Genomic DNA, 14154 nt, shown 5'->3' with positions numbered 1-14154 from the left:
TATGTAAACAATCGTGAACAAACGATGAACAAACGATCTGCATTGTTTATTTTCGATTTCCAATAATTTTCAGGTACGTGAAGTTGGCACCGCCCATTTTGCTTTTCGTATAAATTGTTTATAAATCGTGAACAAACGAAAATTTTATGTGAACAATCGTGAACAAACGATGAACAAACGATCTGCATGGTTTATTTTCGATTTCCAATAATTTTCAGGTACGTGACGTTGACACCGCCCATTTTGTTTTTCGTATAAATTGTTTATAAATCGTGAACAAACGAAAATTTTATGTGAACAATCGTGAACAAACGATGAACAAACGATCTGCATGGTTTATTTTCGATTTCCAATAATTTTCAGGTACGTGAAGTTGGCACCACCCACTTTGTTTTTCGTATAAATTCTTTATAAATCGTGAACAAACGAAAACTTTATGTGAACAATCGTGAACAAACGATGAACAAACTATCTGCATGGTTAATTTTCGATTTCCAATAATTTTCAGGTACGTGAAGTTGGCACCGCCCATTTTGTTTTTCGTATAAATTGTTTATAAATCGTGAACAAACGAAAATTTTATGTGAACAATCGTGAACAAACGATGAACAAACGATCTGCATGGTTTATTTTCGATTTCTGAAAATGGGTTCTGCTGCGTGAAGTTGGCACCGCCCATTTTGTTTTTCGTATAAATTTGTTTATAAATCGTGAACAAACGAAAATTTTTTGTGAACAATCGTGAACAAACGATGAACAAACGATCTGCATGGTTTATTTTCGATTTCTGAAAATGGGTTCTGCTGCGTGAAGTTGGCACCGCCCATTTTGTTTTTCGTATAAATTGTTTATAAATCGTGAACAAACGAAAATTTTTGGTGAACAATCGTGAACAAACGATGAACAAACGATCTGCATGGTTTATTTTCGATTTCTGAAAATGGGTTCTGCTGCGTGAAGTTGGAACCGCCCATTTTGTTTTTCGTATAAATTGTTTATAAATCGTGAACAAACGAAAATTTTATGTGAACAATCGTGAACAAACGATGAACAAACGATCTGCATGGTTTATTTTTGATTTCTGAAAATGGGTTCTGCTGCGTGAAGTTGGCACCGCCCATTTTGTTTTTCGTATAAATTGTTTATAAATCGTGAACAAACGAAAATTTTATGTAAACAATCGTGAAGAAACGATGAACAAACGATCTGTATGGTTTATTTTCGATTTCCAATAATTTTCAGGTACGTGAAGTAGGCACCGCCCATTTTGTTTTTCGTATAAATTATTTATAAATCGTGAACAAACGAAAATTTTATGTGAACAATCGTGAACAAACGATGAACAAACAATCTGCATGGTTTATTTTCGATTTCTGAAAATGGGTTCTGCTGCGTGAAGTTGGCACCGCCCATTTTGTTTTTCGTATAAATTGTTTATAAATCGTGAACAAACGAAAATTTTATGTGAACAATCGTGAACAAACGATGAACAAACGATCTGCATGGTTAATTTTCGATTTCTGAAAATGGGTTCTGCTGCGTGAAGTTGGCACCGCCCATTTTGTTTTTCGTATAAATTGTTTATAAATCGTGAACAAACGAAAATTTTATGTGAACAATCATGAACAAACGATGAACAAACGATCTGCATGGTTTATTTTCGATTTCTGAAAATGGGTTCTGCTGCGTGAAGTTGGCACCGCCCATTTTGTTTTTCGTATAAATTTGTTTATAAATCGTGAACAAACGAAAATTTTTTGTGAACAATCGTGAACAAACGATGAACAAACGATCTGCGTGGTTTATTTTCGATTTCTGAAAATGGGTTCTGCTGCGTGAAGTTGGCACCGCCCATTTTGTTTTTCGTATAAATTGTTTATAAATCGTGAACAAACGAAAATTTTTGGTGAACAATCGTGAACAAACGATGAACAAACGATCTGTATGGTTTATTTTCGATTTCTGAAAATGGGTTCTGCTGCGTGAAGTTGGAACCGCCCATTTTGTTTTTCGTATAAATTGTTTATAAATCGTGAACAAACGAAAATTTTATGTGAACAATCGTGAACAAACGATGAACAAACGATCTGCATGGTTTATTTTTGATTTCTGAAAATGGGTTCTGCTGCGTGAAGTTGGCACCGCCCATTTTGTTTTTCGTATAAATTGTTTATAAATCGTGAACAAACGAAAATTTTATGTAAACAATCGTGAAGAAACGATGAACAAACGATCTGTATGGTTTATTTTCGATTTCCAATAATTTTCAGGTACGTGAAGTTGGCACCGCCCATTTTGTTTTTCGTATAAATTATTTATAAATCGTGAACAAACGAAAATTTTATGTGAACAATCGTGAACAAACGATGAACAAACAATCTGCATGGTTTATTTTCGATTTCTGAAAATGGGATCTGCTGCGTGAAGTTGGCACCGCCCATTTTGTTTTTCGTATAAATTGTTTACAAATCGTGAACAAACGAAAATTTTATGTGAACAATCGTGAACAAACGATGATTAAACGATCTGCATGGTTAATTTTCGATTTCTGAAAATGGGTTCTGCTGCGTGAAGTTGGCACCGCCCATTTTGTTTTTCGTATAAATTGTTTATAAATCGTGAACAAACGAAAATTTTATGTGAACAATCATGAACAAACGATGAACAAACGATCTGCATGGTTTATTTTCGATTTCTGAAAATGGGTTCTGCTGCGTGAAGTTGGCACCGCCCATTTTATTTTTCGTATAAATGGTTTATAAATAGTGAACAAACGAAAATTTTTGGTGAACAATCGTGAACAAACGATGAACAAACGATCTGCATGGTTTATTTTCGATTTCTGAAAATGGGTTCTGCTGCGTGAAGTTGGAACCGCCCATTTTGTTTTTCGTATAAATTGTTTATAAATCGTGAACAAACGAAAATTTTATGTGAACAATCGTGAACAAACGATGAACAAACGATCTGCATGGTTTATTTTTGATTTCTGAAAATGGGTTCTGCTGCGTGAAGTTGGCACCGCCCATTTTGTTTTTCGTATAAATTGTTTATAAATCGTGAACAAACGAAAATTTTATGTAAACAATCGTGAAGAAACGATGAACAAACGATCTGTATGGTTTATTTTCGATTTCCAATAATTTTCAGGTACGTGAAGTTGGCACCGCCCATTTTGTTTTTCGTATAAATTATTTATAAATCGTGAACAAACGAAAATTTTATGTGAACAATCGTGAACAAACGATGAACAAACAATCTGCATGGTTTATTTTCGATTTCTGAAAATGGGTTCTGCTGCGTGAAGTTGGCACCGCCCATTTTGTTTTTCGTATAAATTGTTTATAAATCGTGAACAAACGAAAATTTTATGTGAACAATCGTGAACAAACGATGAACAAACGATCTGCATGGTTAATTTTCGATTTCTGAAAATGGGTTCTGCTGCGTGAAGTTGGCACCGCCCATTTTGTTTTTCGTATAAATTGTTTATAAATCGTGAACAAACGAAAATTTTATGTGAACAATCATGAACAAACGATGAACAAACGATCTGCATGGTTTATTTTCGATTTCTGAAAATGGGTTCTGCTGCGTGAAGTTGGCACCGCCCATTTTATTTTTCGTATAAATTGTTTATAAATAGTGAACAAACGAAAATTTTATGTGAACAATCGTGAACAAACGATGAACAAACGATCTGCATGGTTTATTTTCGATTTCCAATAATTTTCAGGTACGTGAAGTTGACACCGCCCATTGTATTTTTCGTATAAATTGTTTATAAATCGTGAACAAACGAAAATTTTATGTGAACAATCGTGAACAAACGATGAACAAACGATCTGCATGGTTTATTTTCGATTTCCAATAATTTTCAGGTACGTGAAGTTGACACCGCCCATTTTGTTTTTCGTATAAATTGTTCATATATCGTGAACAAACGAAAATTTTATGTGAACAATCGTGAACAAACGATGAACAAACGATCTGCATGGTTTATATTCGATTTCTGAAAATGGGTTCTGCTGCGTGAAGTTGGCACCGCCCATTTTGTTTTTCGTATACATTGTTTATAAATCGTGAACAAACGAAAATTTTATGTGAACAATCGTGAACATACGATGAACAAACGATCTGCATGGTTTATTTTCGATTTCTGAAAATGGGTTCTGCTGCGTGAAGTTGTACCGCCCATTTTGTTTTTCGTATAAATTGTTTATAAATCGTGAACAAACGAAAATTTTTTGTGAACAATCGTGAACAAACGATGAACAAACGATCTGCATGGTTTATTTTCGATTTCTGAAAATGGGTTCTGCTGCGTGAAGTTGGCACCGCCCATTTTGTTTTTCGTATAAATTGTTTATAAATCGTGAACAAACGAAAATTTTTGGTGAACAATCGTGAACAAACGATGAACAAACGATCTGCATGGTTTATTTTCGATTTCTGAAAATGGGTTCTGCTGCGTGAAGTTGGAACCGCCCATTTTGTTTTTCGTATAAATTGTTTATAAATCGTGAACAAACGAAAATTTTATGTGAACAATCGTGAACAAACGATGAACAAACGATCTGCATGGTTTATTTTCGATTTCTGAAAATGGGTTCTGCTGCGTGAAGTTGGCACCGCCCATTTTGTTTTTCGTATAAATTGTTTATAAATCGTGAACTAACGAAATTTTTTTGTGAACAATCGTGACCAAACGATGAACAAACGATCTCCATGGTCAATTTTCGATTTGCAATAATTTTCAGGTACGTGAAGTTGGCACCGCCCATTTTGTTTTTCGTATAAATTGTTTATAAATCGTGAACAAACGAAAATTTTATGTGAACAATCGTGAACAAACGATCTGCATGGTTTATTTTCGATTTCTGAAAATGGGTTCTGCTGCGTGAAGTTGGCACCGCCCATTTTGTTTTTCGTGTAAATTGTTTATAAATCGTGAACAAACGAAAATTTTATGTGAACAATCGTGAACAAACGATGAACAAACGATCTGCATGGTTTATTTTCGATTTCTGAAAATGGGTTCTGCTGCGTGAAGTTGGCACCGCCCATTTTGTTTTTCGTATAAATTGTTTATAAATTGTGAACAAACGAGAATTTTATGTGAACAATCGTGAACAAACGATGAACAAACGATCTACATGTTTAATTTTCAATTTCCGAAAATGGGTTCTGCCAGGTTCACACACATCCAACATAATATTTCTTTTGCTTTACAACCAAACAATAGTTTATTATTTAAAAAATCGTTTCCATACATATTGTCGTGTGATTTATTTATAGAAAGCTAATCGAATGTTAAGATGTGAATTATTTGTCTGTTATTCAAGAAAGTCTCTTAAAACATCCAGGTTATGATTCAAAAGTGAAGACTGGTTTGGTTTCACATTGGATCCTTTGGGATCCGTGCCCCTTGAAACCCATATTTTGGTGAGTTATATTTTTGTATTTTTGAAAATAATTTGTTGACCATTTCGCTCTATGGTGCCATTTATATTCCAACTGCTTCTGAGTGAAACGACTGTAACAATCAGGCTGTTTCTAAATCCGTATTTATTATTATTATTATTATTATTATTATTATTATTATTATTATTATTATTATTATTTATATTATTATTATTATTATTATTATTATTATTATTATTATTATTATTATTATTATTATTATTATTAGAGATGCAAAAAAGCCGGCTTTTTGAATCGATGGTTTTTTCACATAAAAAGCCGGCTTTTTTGGGGAAAAAAACGAGAATTTTGGAAATTTTGGCTTTCTTCATTTTCATGATTTTTCTATCTAAATAGCTTTCTTATAGTATATTCTATAGTTAGATAAGAATTCCAAGACCTAAATGGCATATTTCGCTCTGAAATTCACCATCACGATGGATGGAGCACATGTTTTACGAATTAAAGCTAACATGAAGAATGTAGTATTTGAGGGCAATTTTAGAGGCTATTTAACTTTTGAGTTATCGACATTTTTTTTCTTCTCTAGATCATTATAGTTTGTCATCCGTGTTTCATCTCTAAGAGCTTAGTACTCTAGCTTCTAGCGCAAAAGTTAACCTTATGTTTTTCTATATATCCGTCAAAGCGTACGTTTTTTAATATATCCGTCTACCCGTACTTCCACATTTCTGTTATACTGTAGCTGTGCAACGATTTAGCAATAATTTTCCGGATACAATCTTGAATACTAATTTATACAAACAATCAGCAGCAGATTGAGAAAAGTACTTTGGGAGAGGTTTCTCTGATTGTTTCATTTCCTAAAATGTCCTAATTTTATTTGGGAGGAGCTTGAAGTTTATGAGTACAGGCATAATATTTATATATTTAGAGATAATCTTCCGAATACAACCTTGAAGATCATTTTATTTTGAGAATCAGTGGCGGATTTAGAAGAGTATTTTGGGAGGGTTTTTTCTTACTAATGTTTAGTTTTTCTAAATATTCGTAATTTTTATTTGACGAGAGCTTACAGTTTATCAGTAAAGGCATAACTAATAGATATTTCCTTTGCTTTAGACATTCCGTAATTTTGGGGAACAGGCTTCAGCCCGAAAGACCGCCCCTCTAACCTTCGCAAAGCCGCCACTGCTGGTAATTAGTAATAATAACGATTTAAAAACAATAAGAAAGGAAGTCGGCCAACTCACAGTACCGCAGTATTTCTACTTCACAGATGGAATGAAGAAAAGCTTTGTCAGAATGGTCGAATGCTGGGTTGAATCCGAACTTCCCGATAGAAGCGCAAAAGCTCCACTCAGTCATGTTTGTTGTGCAGTTGTATTTATCTTAACTTAAATATATTCCGTAGTTTTTTTTTTTTTTTTTTTTGGTGGTGGTGGGGGTGAGGAAAGTTCCGTAATGATATGAAGAGTGTGAGCCAAGAACATGCTAACCAACAAATTTTCAATTGCTGAGTTATGCAGCACCAGATAGACAGCAACGCATACCGCTTCGTTTAATCCTTCATGTATAGTCTTATGTGATAAATCAGCTTTCCGACTTTCAAAATGGATTATGCAGCAGAAAATCTCTAATTTCTTAAAATAGTAAAATTGTGGGTTACCATGTTCTTGCCTCACGCCCTTCATATGTTGAATCGCTCTTCTCAAAAAATTCAGAAAACTTGACGACTGAGTAAACCGTGATGGTGGTTATATAAAACTATAGAATTTCAAGAATACACAGAACCAAAAGCTCTAGATGTGCAGCCTTTAAGTGTATCATATAAATCTAAGTATTTCTCTTATGTTTTATTTTAATTTTATTTTGTTCCAAAAAGAGGGTATGGAATATTTTGAAGTAAAAATACTACATAGAATTTTCCTAGTTATTTGTGTATTTTTTTAAAAAGAAATATTTACTTTTAGGGTTGGCTGGCTTGCACCAGCTGTTTTTTTCTTTTTTAAAAAATAAACAACTGGTTTAAACAAAAAAAAAAAAAAAAAACGAAAAATGCGAATCGTGTAAACTTCATGTTGACGTTTCCACACATCAAACAATCTGCATTAGTTTTATTTCCTTTTCACCTTTTAATCAAGGTGTCCCATGTGCAATTCTCGGTCGAACCACAACCTTTCTTTCATGCGTAAACAAAGTAGCGGTTCGGATGTCACTTTAAGCGAAAGTCTTCTCCTTGATAACCTCGGTATTACGTAAGGATGTTAAGCCTAAACTACGAAACGAAACCAAATTGTATATTTCTGCATGCCTGAATGCCTGTTGTTTTATAAAGAAGCCAAGGTTGCTTAAATATATTGATAGAAATTGGCATAATTTATCGATTGCCTACGTGGCTTCCAACATTAGCTTGGATTGTACTTTCAATGATATGTACGTACTAAATTTGTAATTTAATACCTCAGTTTTAGCGTACTGATTATGATATGTTGACCTTTAAATTTTACATACAAAGCAAGAACAGGATTTTTCCGTTATTGTTTTACATTTAGAGTAATGACGGGGTTTTCCCGGTGGCTAGGGCGGGAGTTTCCAGAGGCGGCCTTAGTAGTATGCGGGGCCCCGGGCGGGGGGGTCTGTAGGCGAAGCCTTTTTCCCGGAAGCCAGGAAACATAGGTGACATTTTTGAGGGGGTAAGGGGTTCTTATGGCATGGGGTCGATATAACTTACGACATTAATGATTCGGAAACATTTTACATGCATGCAAGATCATCAAATTAGAACACATAATGAAACTATCACTGACTTACGAAGCAGCTGCTTTGACGGTCACAGACGGAAGTCCACTTTTCTGGCTTTTCGCTGTGCAAAATCGTTGATAAGGTCCGCGTAGTCCATTGTTGAGACAACTTCCTTTTCGATGGACAAAATAGCTAAACCACACAATCTGCTTTGCGACATTGTTGATCGTAGAGAGTTTTTGATAAGTTTCAACTTCCAAAAGCTTCTTTTCGCGCTGGAAACTGTCACAGGAATTGTCAACATGATTCTGTATGCAATAACGATGTTGGGAAATGAATCTCGAATGGGCTAAACGTACTGAAGACACTCTTGGGCGGCATCGATGTTATCAGGAAGCATTTCTCGAGAAATCTTCAATTCTGCGCACAAGTCAATTCCGTCCAAATCGAGTGAATCTTCTGTAACATGTTGTCCAAATCCATGCAGCACTTTAACAAATAATCGTCGTTCAATGACTGCAAACCCTTCAAGTTGTATAGAAATCCAAAGATTGGAGCATACTCTTCCAGTTGTTCGAATCTTTTTTCTATTGCGGTAAGTGCTTGATCCACTATCCATAAGAAATATCCTGTTCTGAAGAACTTCTCCGGCGAAGATGTTTCTTCGTCGTTACCCTCATAATCGAATTGTTTTTTCTTGCATCTGACTCTTCGTTCCTTGAATTTCTGAGCTACGTTCATTTCGGACGCAACTTCCTTTGCTGCGATCATAGCATCGGAGAATCCGGTTTCCCGGTACTTTCTCAAGAAGGTAACAAGGCCTTTGATTTGCTGTATTGCCACATCGAGCTGCATGTCAGCTGATTGCAGAGTTTTGCTGACAGCATTCACGGCAAATAAAATGTCATACCATATGATTAAGTTCAGAATAAACTCGAAGATTTCGAGCTCATAATTTGCAAGACATTCGGCTTCACTTTTTACTAGCGGATCATAGGCGGTATCTGCGACAGTCAACAGTGCCTCCCTGACTTCTTTCGTCTGATAACGCAGCGCTTTCACACTTTCCAGGCGGGACTCCCACCGCGTTTCTGAAAGTTATTTTGTAGTCATGAAAGGCACGGTTTCTTCCAAAATTTTCCACCTTTCAGCCGAGGCAGCAAAGCATTTATATATTCTCTGTATGACACCAAAAAACGTCACTGCTTGGGAGTTGCATTTAGCCATGTCTCCTAAAACAAGGTTCAAATTATGGCAGCCACACGGAGTGTAAAATGCTCGACTGTTCATGCGAAGAATGGGCGCTTGAACTCCTTGGTATTTTCCCTTCATGTTCACACCATTGTCGTACCCTTGGCCACGACAATCGGCGATGTCCAGACCGAGGTTCGCCAGTGCGGCAAGAAGAGCTTCAGACAACCCCTTTCCTGTTGCGTTGTCCACATCCAGAAATTCGATGAAGTGCTCCACCACCTTCACTTCCGGATCTGATACGTCCACAAAACGCAATATTAGGGACATCTGCTCTTTGTGGCCAACATCTGGTGTGCAGTCAAGGATGACGGCAAAATATTTAGCAAGTTTCACTTTATCAATAATTTTCCCCTTTACTTCTGACGCCATGAGCTCAATAAGCTCGTTTTGGATCCTATGCCCGAGGTAATGGTCGTGAGCCTCGTCGTTCTTAATTCGGCGGAGATGTTCTTCCATGGTTGGATCAAATTTGGCCAGCATCTCAACTAAGCCTAAAACTGACCATTGTTCGGCGCATAAACTTTCTCCGTTCTCCCACGAAATGCGCTGTTGTTTTCGGCAAGATAGTGTACAATCGCTAGAATTCTTGTTAACACTGCGCGATGCGCTGTTGTTTTCGGCAAGATACTGTACAATCGCTAGAATTCTTGTTAACACTGCGCGCCAATGCAGCTTTTCTTTTCTAATTCGTTCTACCATCATGTTATCTATTGCGCTACCATTGAACATTCTCCGAGCTGATTCCAACCACGCTGTCATGCACTTAACGTGATTTACAGAAGCTTCGTGGTGCTGAATTTTATAGCCAAGATGCTTCCAGTCGCAGCAGTCTCCGTTTGCTAACTGGCCTCTAGTAGCTGTCATGCCAAACAACTTCTCTTATCTTCGAATAACTTAGCCATTGCCTATCCACTGTTCCTCCGTTCAGCATCCTCCGTGTAAAGAAATTGTTCGAGAAATGTCTGTTACCTTCGTCCTTTGGGTGTTCACAGTCACTTAGTCTGATTGGACCCTTCTCCACTAACATGTCACGCACTTCACTGTTAATATGTTTCCAATTACCTGGATCGTATATGTCCTCGAACAGTGTGCTCGTCATTTGAAGAGTGTCAGAAGTATGGAGAGGAATGGTCGCGCTTTCACAGGAGAGGTCACTTTCTGGGGCTGTTGCAACAACGTTGTCCCCAGAGAATTGCACCAAGTTTTCATTGTTGCTTGTGGGACAACAGGGCGTAGAAACAGTTTTGTTGACGGCTAGTTTGTTTTATTCGTCGGATGCAAAATTTGGTATCACAACCTGGTCTGTCGCATCACACCGGTCGCTCACAGTCCCATACAAATCATCATCCATGTTCTCAAGTTTTTGGTGTTGATCCGCTTATTTTACCACTACAGCAAACTTGTCCAAAAATCCCTTTTGCTTCTGAATGAAATCTTTATATTTCCGTTTCTTGGCTTTCGCAGCCCCACTTTCGTATTTACGGAATTTGTCTGTCTCTGCCACTCATGATGGTCACTTATTCTTTGCCCAGTAAACGGATAATCGGAAGACACTCACGCACTAATCACAATATTACGTATCAACATCTCACTACGACTGCGCGGTCCGAATTCCGAAGCCAAACTGAGTTGCTACACAAGGCGTGCAATAGGAGCTACTTCTTGGAAGCGATGACTCAGAGGTGTCCGTAGCAACAGGACCACTCTTCTGACCCAAAACAACAAACAACATGACTTCTCACTCTATTTCGACAACAAAGAAAAGTTGAGATAAGGCCATTTAGAGTAACGTGCATGGTATTAGCGTCGCCTTGTTTGCTGACCCATTGTTAATCCGAAACTCAAGGGCGTAATTATTACGGTACTTTAAAACCAAAAATATCATGCTAAACGCTTTCATAGTAATGGTGTAGATTTCGGGAATTTAAGGCTTCTAAAAGTAAAATATTGAGTAAGAAGTTCTGGTTTATTGAAACTGGTTTCCGAAGAAATCCACCACACCGTATTATTGGCCAAAGTATTCACTTAACTCTAAGCTACGGTACATTAGGATGTTGCTGAGGCCTCGCATATTTGAACTGACTGTGACAAGAGAATATCTTATCGCGGGGCCTGGGGCGAACGCCCCAGTCGCCACCCCCAAAGGCCGCCTCGGGAGTTTCCCAATTTAAGAAATTTACTGACCGGATTTCTTTAAGCTTATGTGACCTCTTCCAGCATAACCCCGTTGTTCATAATAACACCAAGGGGAAACAAACTTATTTCTGTCAATATGTAATATAAATACATATAGCAAAATATATAAACCCAAAAAACCTGATTTAAGCCAAAAAAGCCTAGTTTAAACTCCCCCCCAAAAACGGGATTTTGGCATTTTCAAAGAAAACATGGTTCTTCCCAACCCTGCTTACTTTTGTATATAGGAAGTTAAAAAAAAAATCTTATATGTATTGGTTAATCCTTTGAAATTCATAATGTAAATATGTTGAGAAGTAAAATTGTTTGAAATATCTTTTCGAAATTCATGGTTTATTTTCGAGGTTTTATATTATTATCGGCATCAACTACTAATTAAAAGACTTTTTGTGTTATTGAGAAGCGAAACAAAATCTGCTTTATCAATTTAAGGCAGAATTTTGAAAAAAGCCCAAAATTTCCCAAGCAAAAAATCGAAGCAGAAAAAACCGAGTTTTTTTCAAAAAAGCCGTTTTTTTCAGAGCCCTTGCATCTCTAATTATTATTATTATTATTATTATTATTATTATTATTATTATTATTATTATTATTATTATTATTATTATTATTATTATTATTATTATTATTACTCCTTTTCTAGAATTAAAGATTAGCACACACTGTGAATAAATTATTCTACGCGTGATTGGCTGCTAAAGCAACCGTCAAACAAGTGGGAGAAACTAGCATATGCTGCTATCTGTTGTTCTATTACCTTTTTAATTCATATTATACACTCTTGTTAAAACCTTCAAATCAACTTAAATTGAAATATTAATTTAGTAAATGCAAAACATTTAGAAACGACAAGAGAAATATTTTTTAAAAAAAGAAAACGAGTGCTATTAAAGCGTATCGCCAGTAAAGAGTATTATTATTATTATTATTATTATTATTATTATTATTATTATTATTATTATTATTATTATTATTATTATTATTATTATTATTAGCAGTAGTAGTAGTATGTTTTTTTTTTTTTGCTCCTTCAACACAATTGTCCAAATTAATTTTCAACGGCAAGTTGAAGGGTAGAGAGCAATGGTCCAATATCGCCGCTTGGTGGCTCCTTTCGGGGGGTAAATCGCTGGATTCAAACATGATAAAGAAAGTATGTTACGAAGAACCAGACACGGATTTAGAAGGTGAAAACTGGAGGTACAATCTAGAACGCAAACTATGAAGCTATATCGTGAGTTTTTTTAAAAATAAACTTTCAAAAAATATAAATAATAGCTTCTAGCTTCTATTATCTTTGTCATAAAAACTGGGGGGCTAAGTTCCCTCTGTCCCGCGCTGGATCCGCCACTGTGAAGAACAAAATAAAAAAAAGTGAAATATACGTGCCGAAACGAACTTTTGAGTAGGGTGAAGGAATAAGTTCACAATGTCATTCTTTTGGCGTTTGTTGATTACTACAACCCAGAATTATATATAAAATGCATGTTTATAATAACATGCAGAAACAGTAGCGTAGCCAGATTTTTGTTTGGGGGGCCTTAGTGTTGGCTCATATATATATGCTTTTGTTGAGCCAGAATGTTGCGTTTAAATAATAATAATAATAATAATAATAATAATAATAATAATAATAATAATAATAATAATAATAATAATAATAATAATAATAATAATAATAATAATAATACTTTCTCTGAAGTGTCGGCTTCTTTAGATATTTCTTCGTTGTTTCTCGGTTGCTGTTTTTGGACATTTTCTTCGCCAAAAGTAACACAACTACTGTCTTTTTTCTTTTCGTTCTAGCCACTCTTCTACACGATAGTCACGATTTTCTGGCTCAGTGGTAGAGCGTTCACCTCTGGTGCTAGGGGTCTCGGGTTCAAACCCTGCTCCCGCCAAGTGAATTTTGTGGTGGACAAACACCGTGTGCATGGGTTTTCTCGGGACTCTCCCGTTTCCTCCCACTTTCTTCATTCCACCATTTCATTCATTCCTCATCATCACCGTCTCCTTTAGCCTAACCGGCATAATCGTGGGACGTAAAACCCAAAATTTTCTACACGATTTTCGAGTCTTTCTCAGAATTAATATCTCGTTTAGATTTATCTCCGTTTATCTCAGAAGGCATGCAGAAGGAGGTTCCCAATATCTTCCGAACACTTTGTTCGTTGGAATTATTCTTTCATCACTGGGCAGTCAGTCTCCTACTATAGACACCAACGCCCACGGAACCCTATTTCCATCACGTTTCTTATGTCGGCGTCACTGGTCCGAACACTTCTGTTTTATTTGTTTGTTTCCACAATGGCAACTCAAAATTTCCACATGGTAACCATAATTTTCGTTACCTTGTTGCAAATTTGTTGGTACTGGTATCTTCATTTGACGACTGTCAATGATAAAGGATTCTTGACAATCCTTGTTTCTTAAAATTTCTCTTTTTCAACAGGACCTGGAGCCTTTTGTCTACCACTAGAAATCGATATTTTTGTGCTGCGGTTGGAATGAAACAATCAAGATGTTAAATCAACCAAC

General features: G+C 36.1%; 1 protein-coding gene across 1 annotated transcript; it reads right to left on the bottom strand.

Annotated features, from left to right (window-relative positions):
• Window positions 1–9267: 9267 nt before the first annotated feature.
• LOC145672446 (zinc finger MYM-type protein 1-like) lies at window positions 9268–10287 on the bottom strand. The gene has a single exon (XM_081741601.1). It carries the CDS (start codon window positions 10285–10287, stop codon window positions 9268–9270), a length of 1020 nt encoding a protein of 339 aa, XP_081597727.1.
• Between the last annotated feature and the right edge of the window lie 3867 nt (window positions 10288–14154).

The sequence above is a fragment of the Thermobia domestica genome, chromosome 16 (genome assembly GCF_964235325.1).
Source record: "Thermobia domestica chromosome 16, izTheDome1.hap1.1, whole genome shotgun sequence".
Taxonomy (NCBI): Eukaryota; Metazoa; Arthropoda; class Insecta; order Zygentoma; family Lepismatidae; genus Thermobia; species Thermobia domestica.
The sequence above is the reverse complement of the archived record's forward strand: the minus strand, read 5'-3'. Positions and strand labels throughout refer to the sequence as shown.

What these genes read in the sequence shown, in the direction of transcription:
- LOC145672446 (XM_081741601.1), bottom strand. Translation starts at nt 10,287, where the DNA reads ATGACAGCTACTAGAGGCCAGTTAGCAAACGGAGACTGCTGCGACTGG.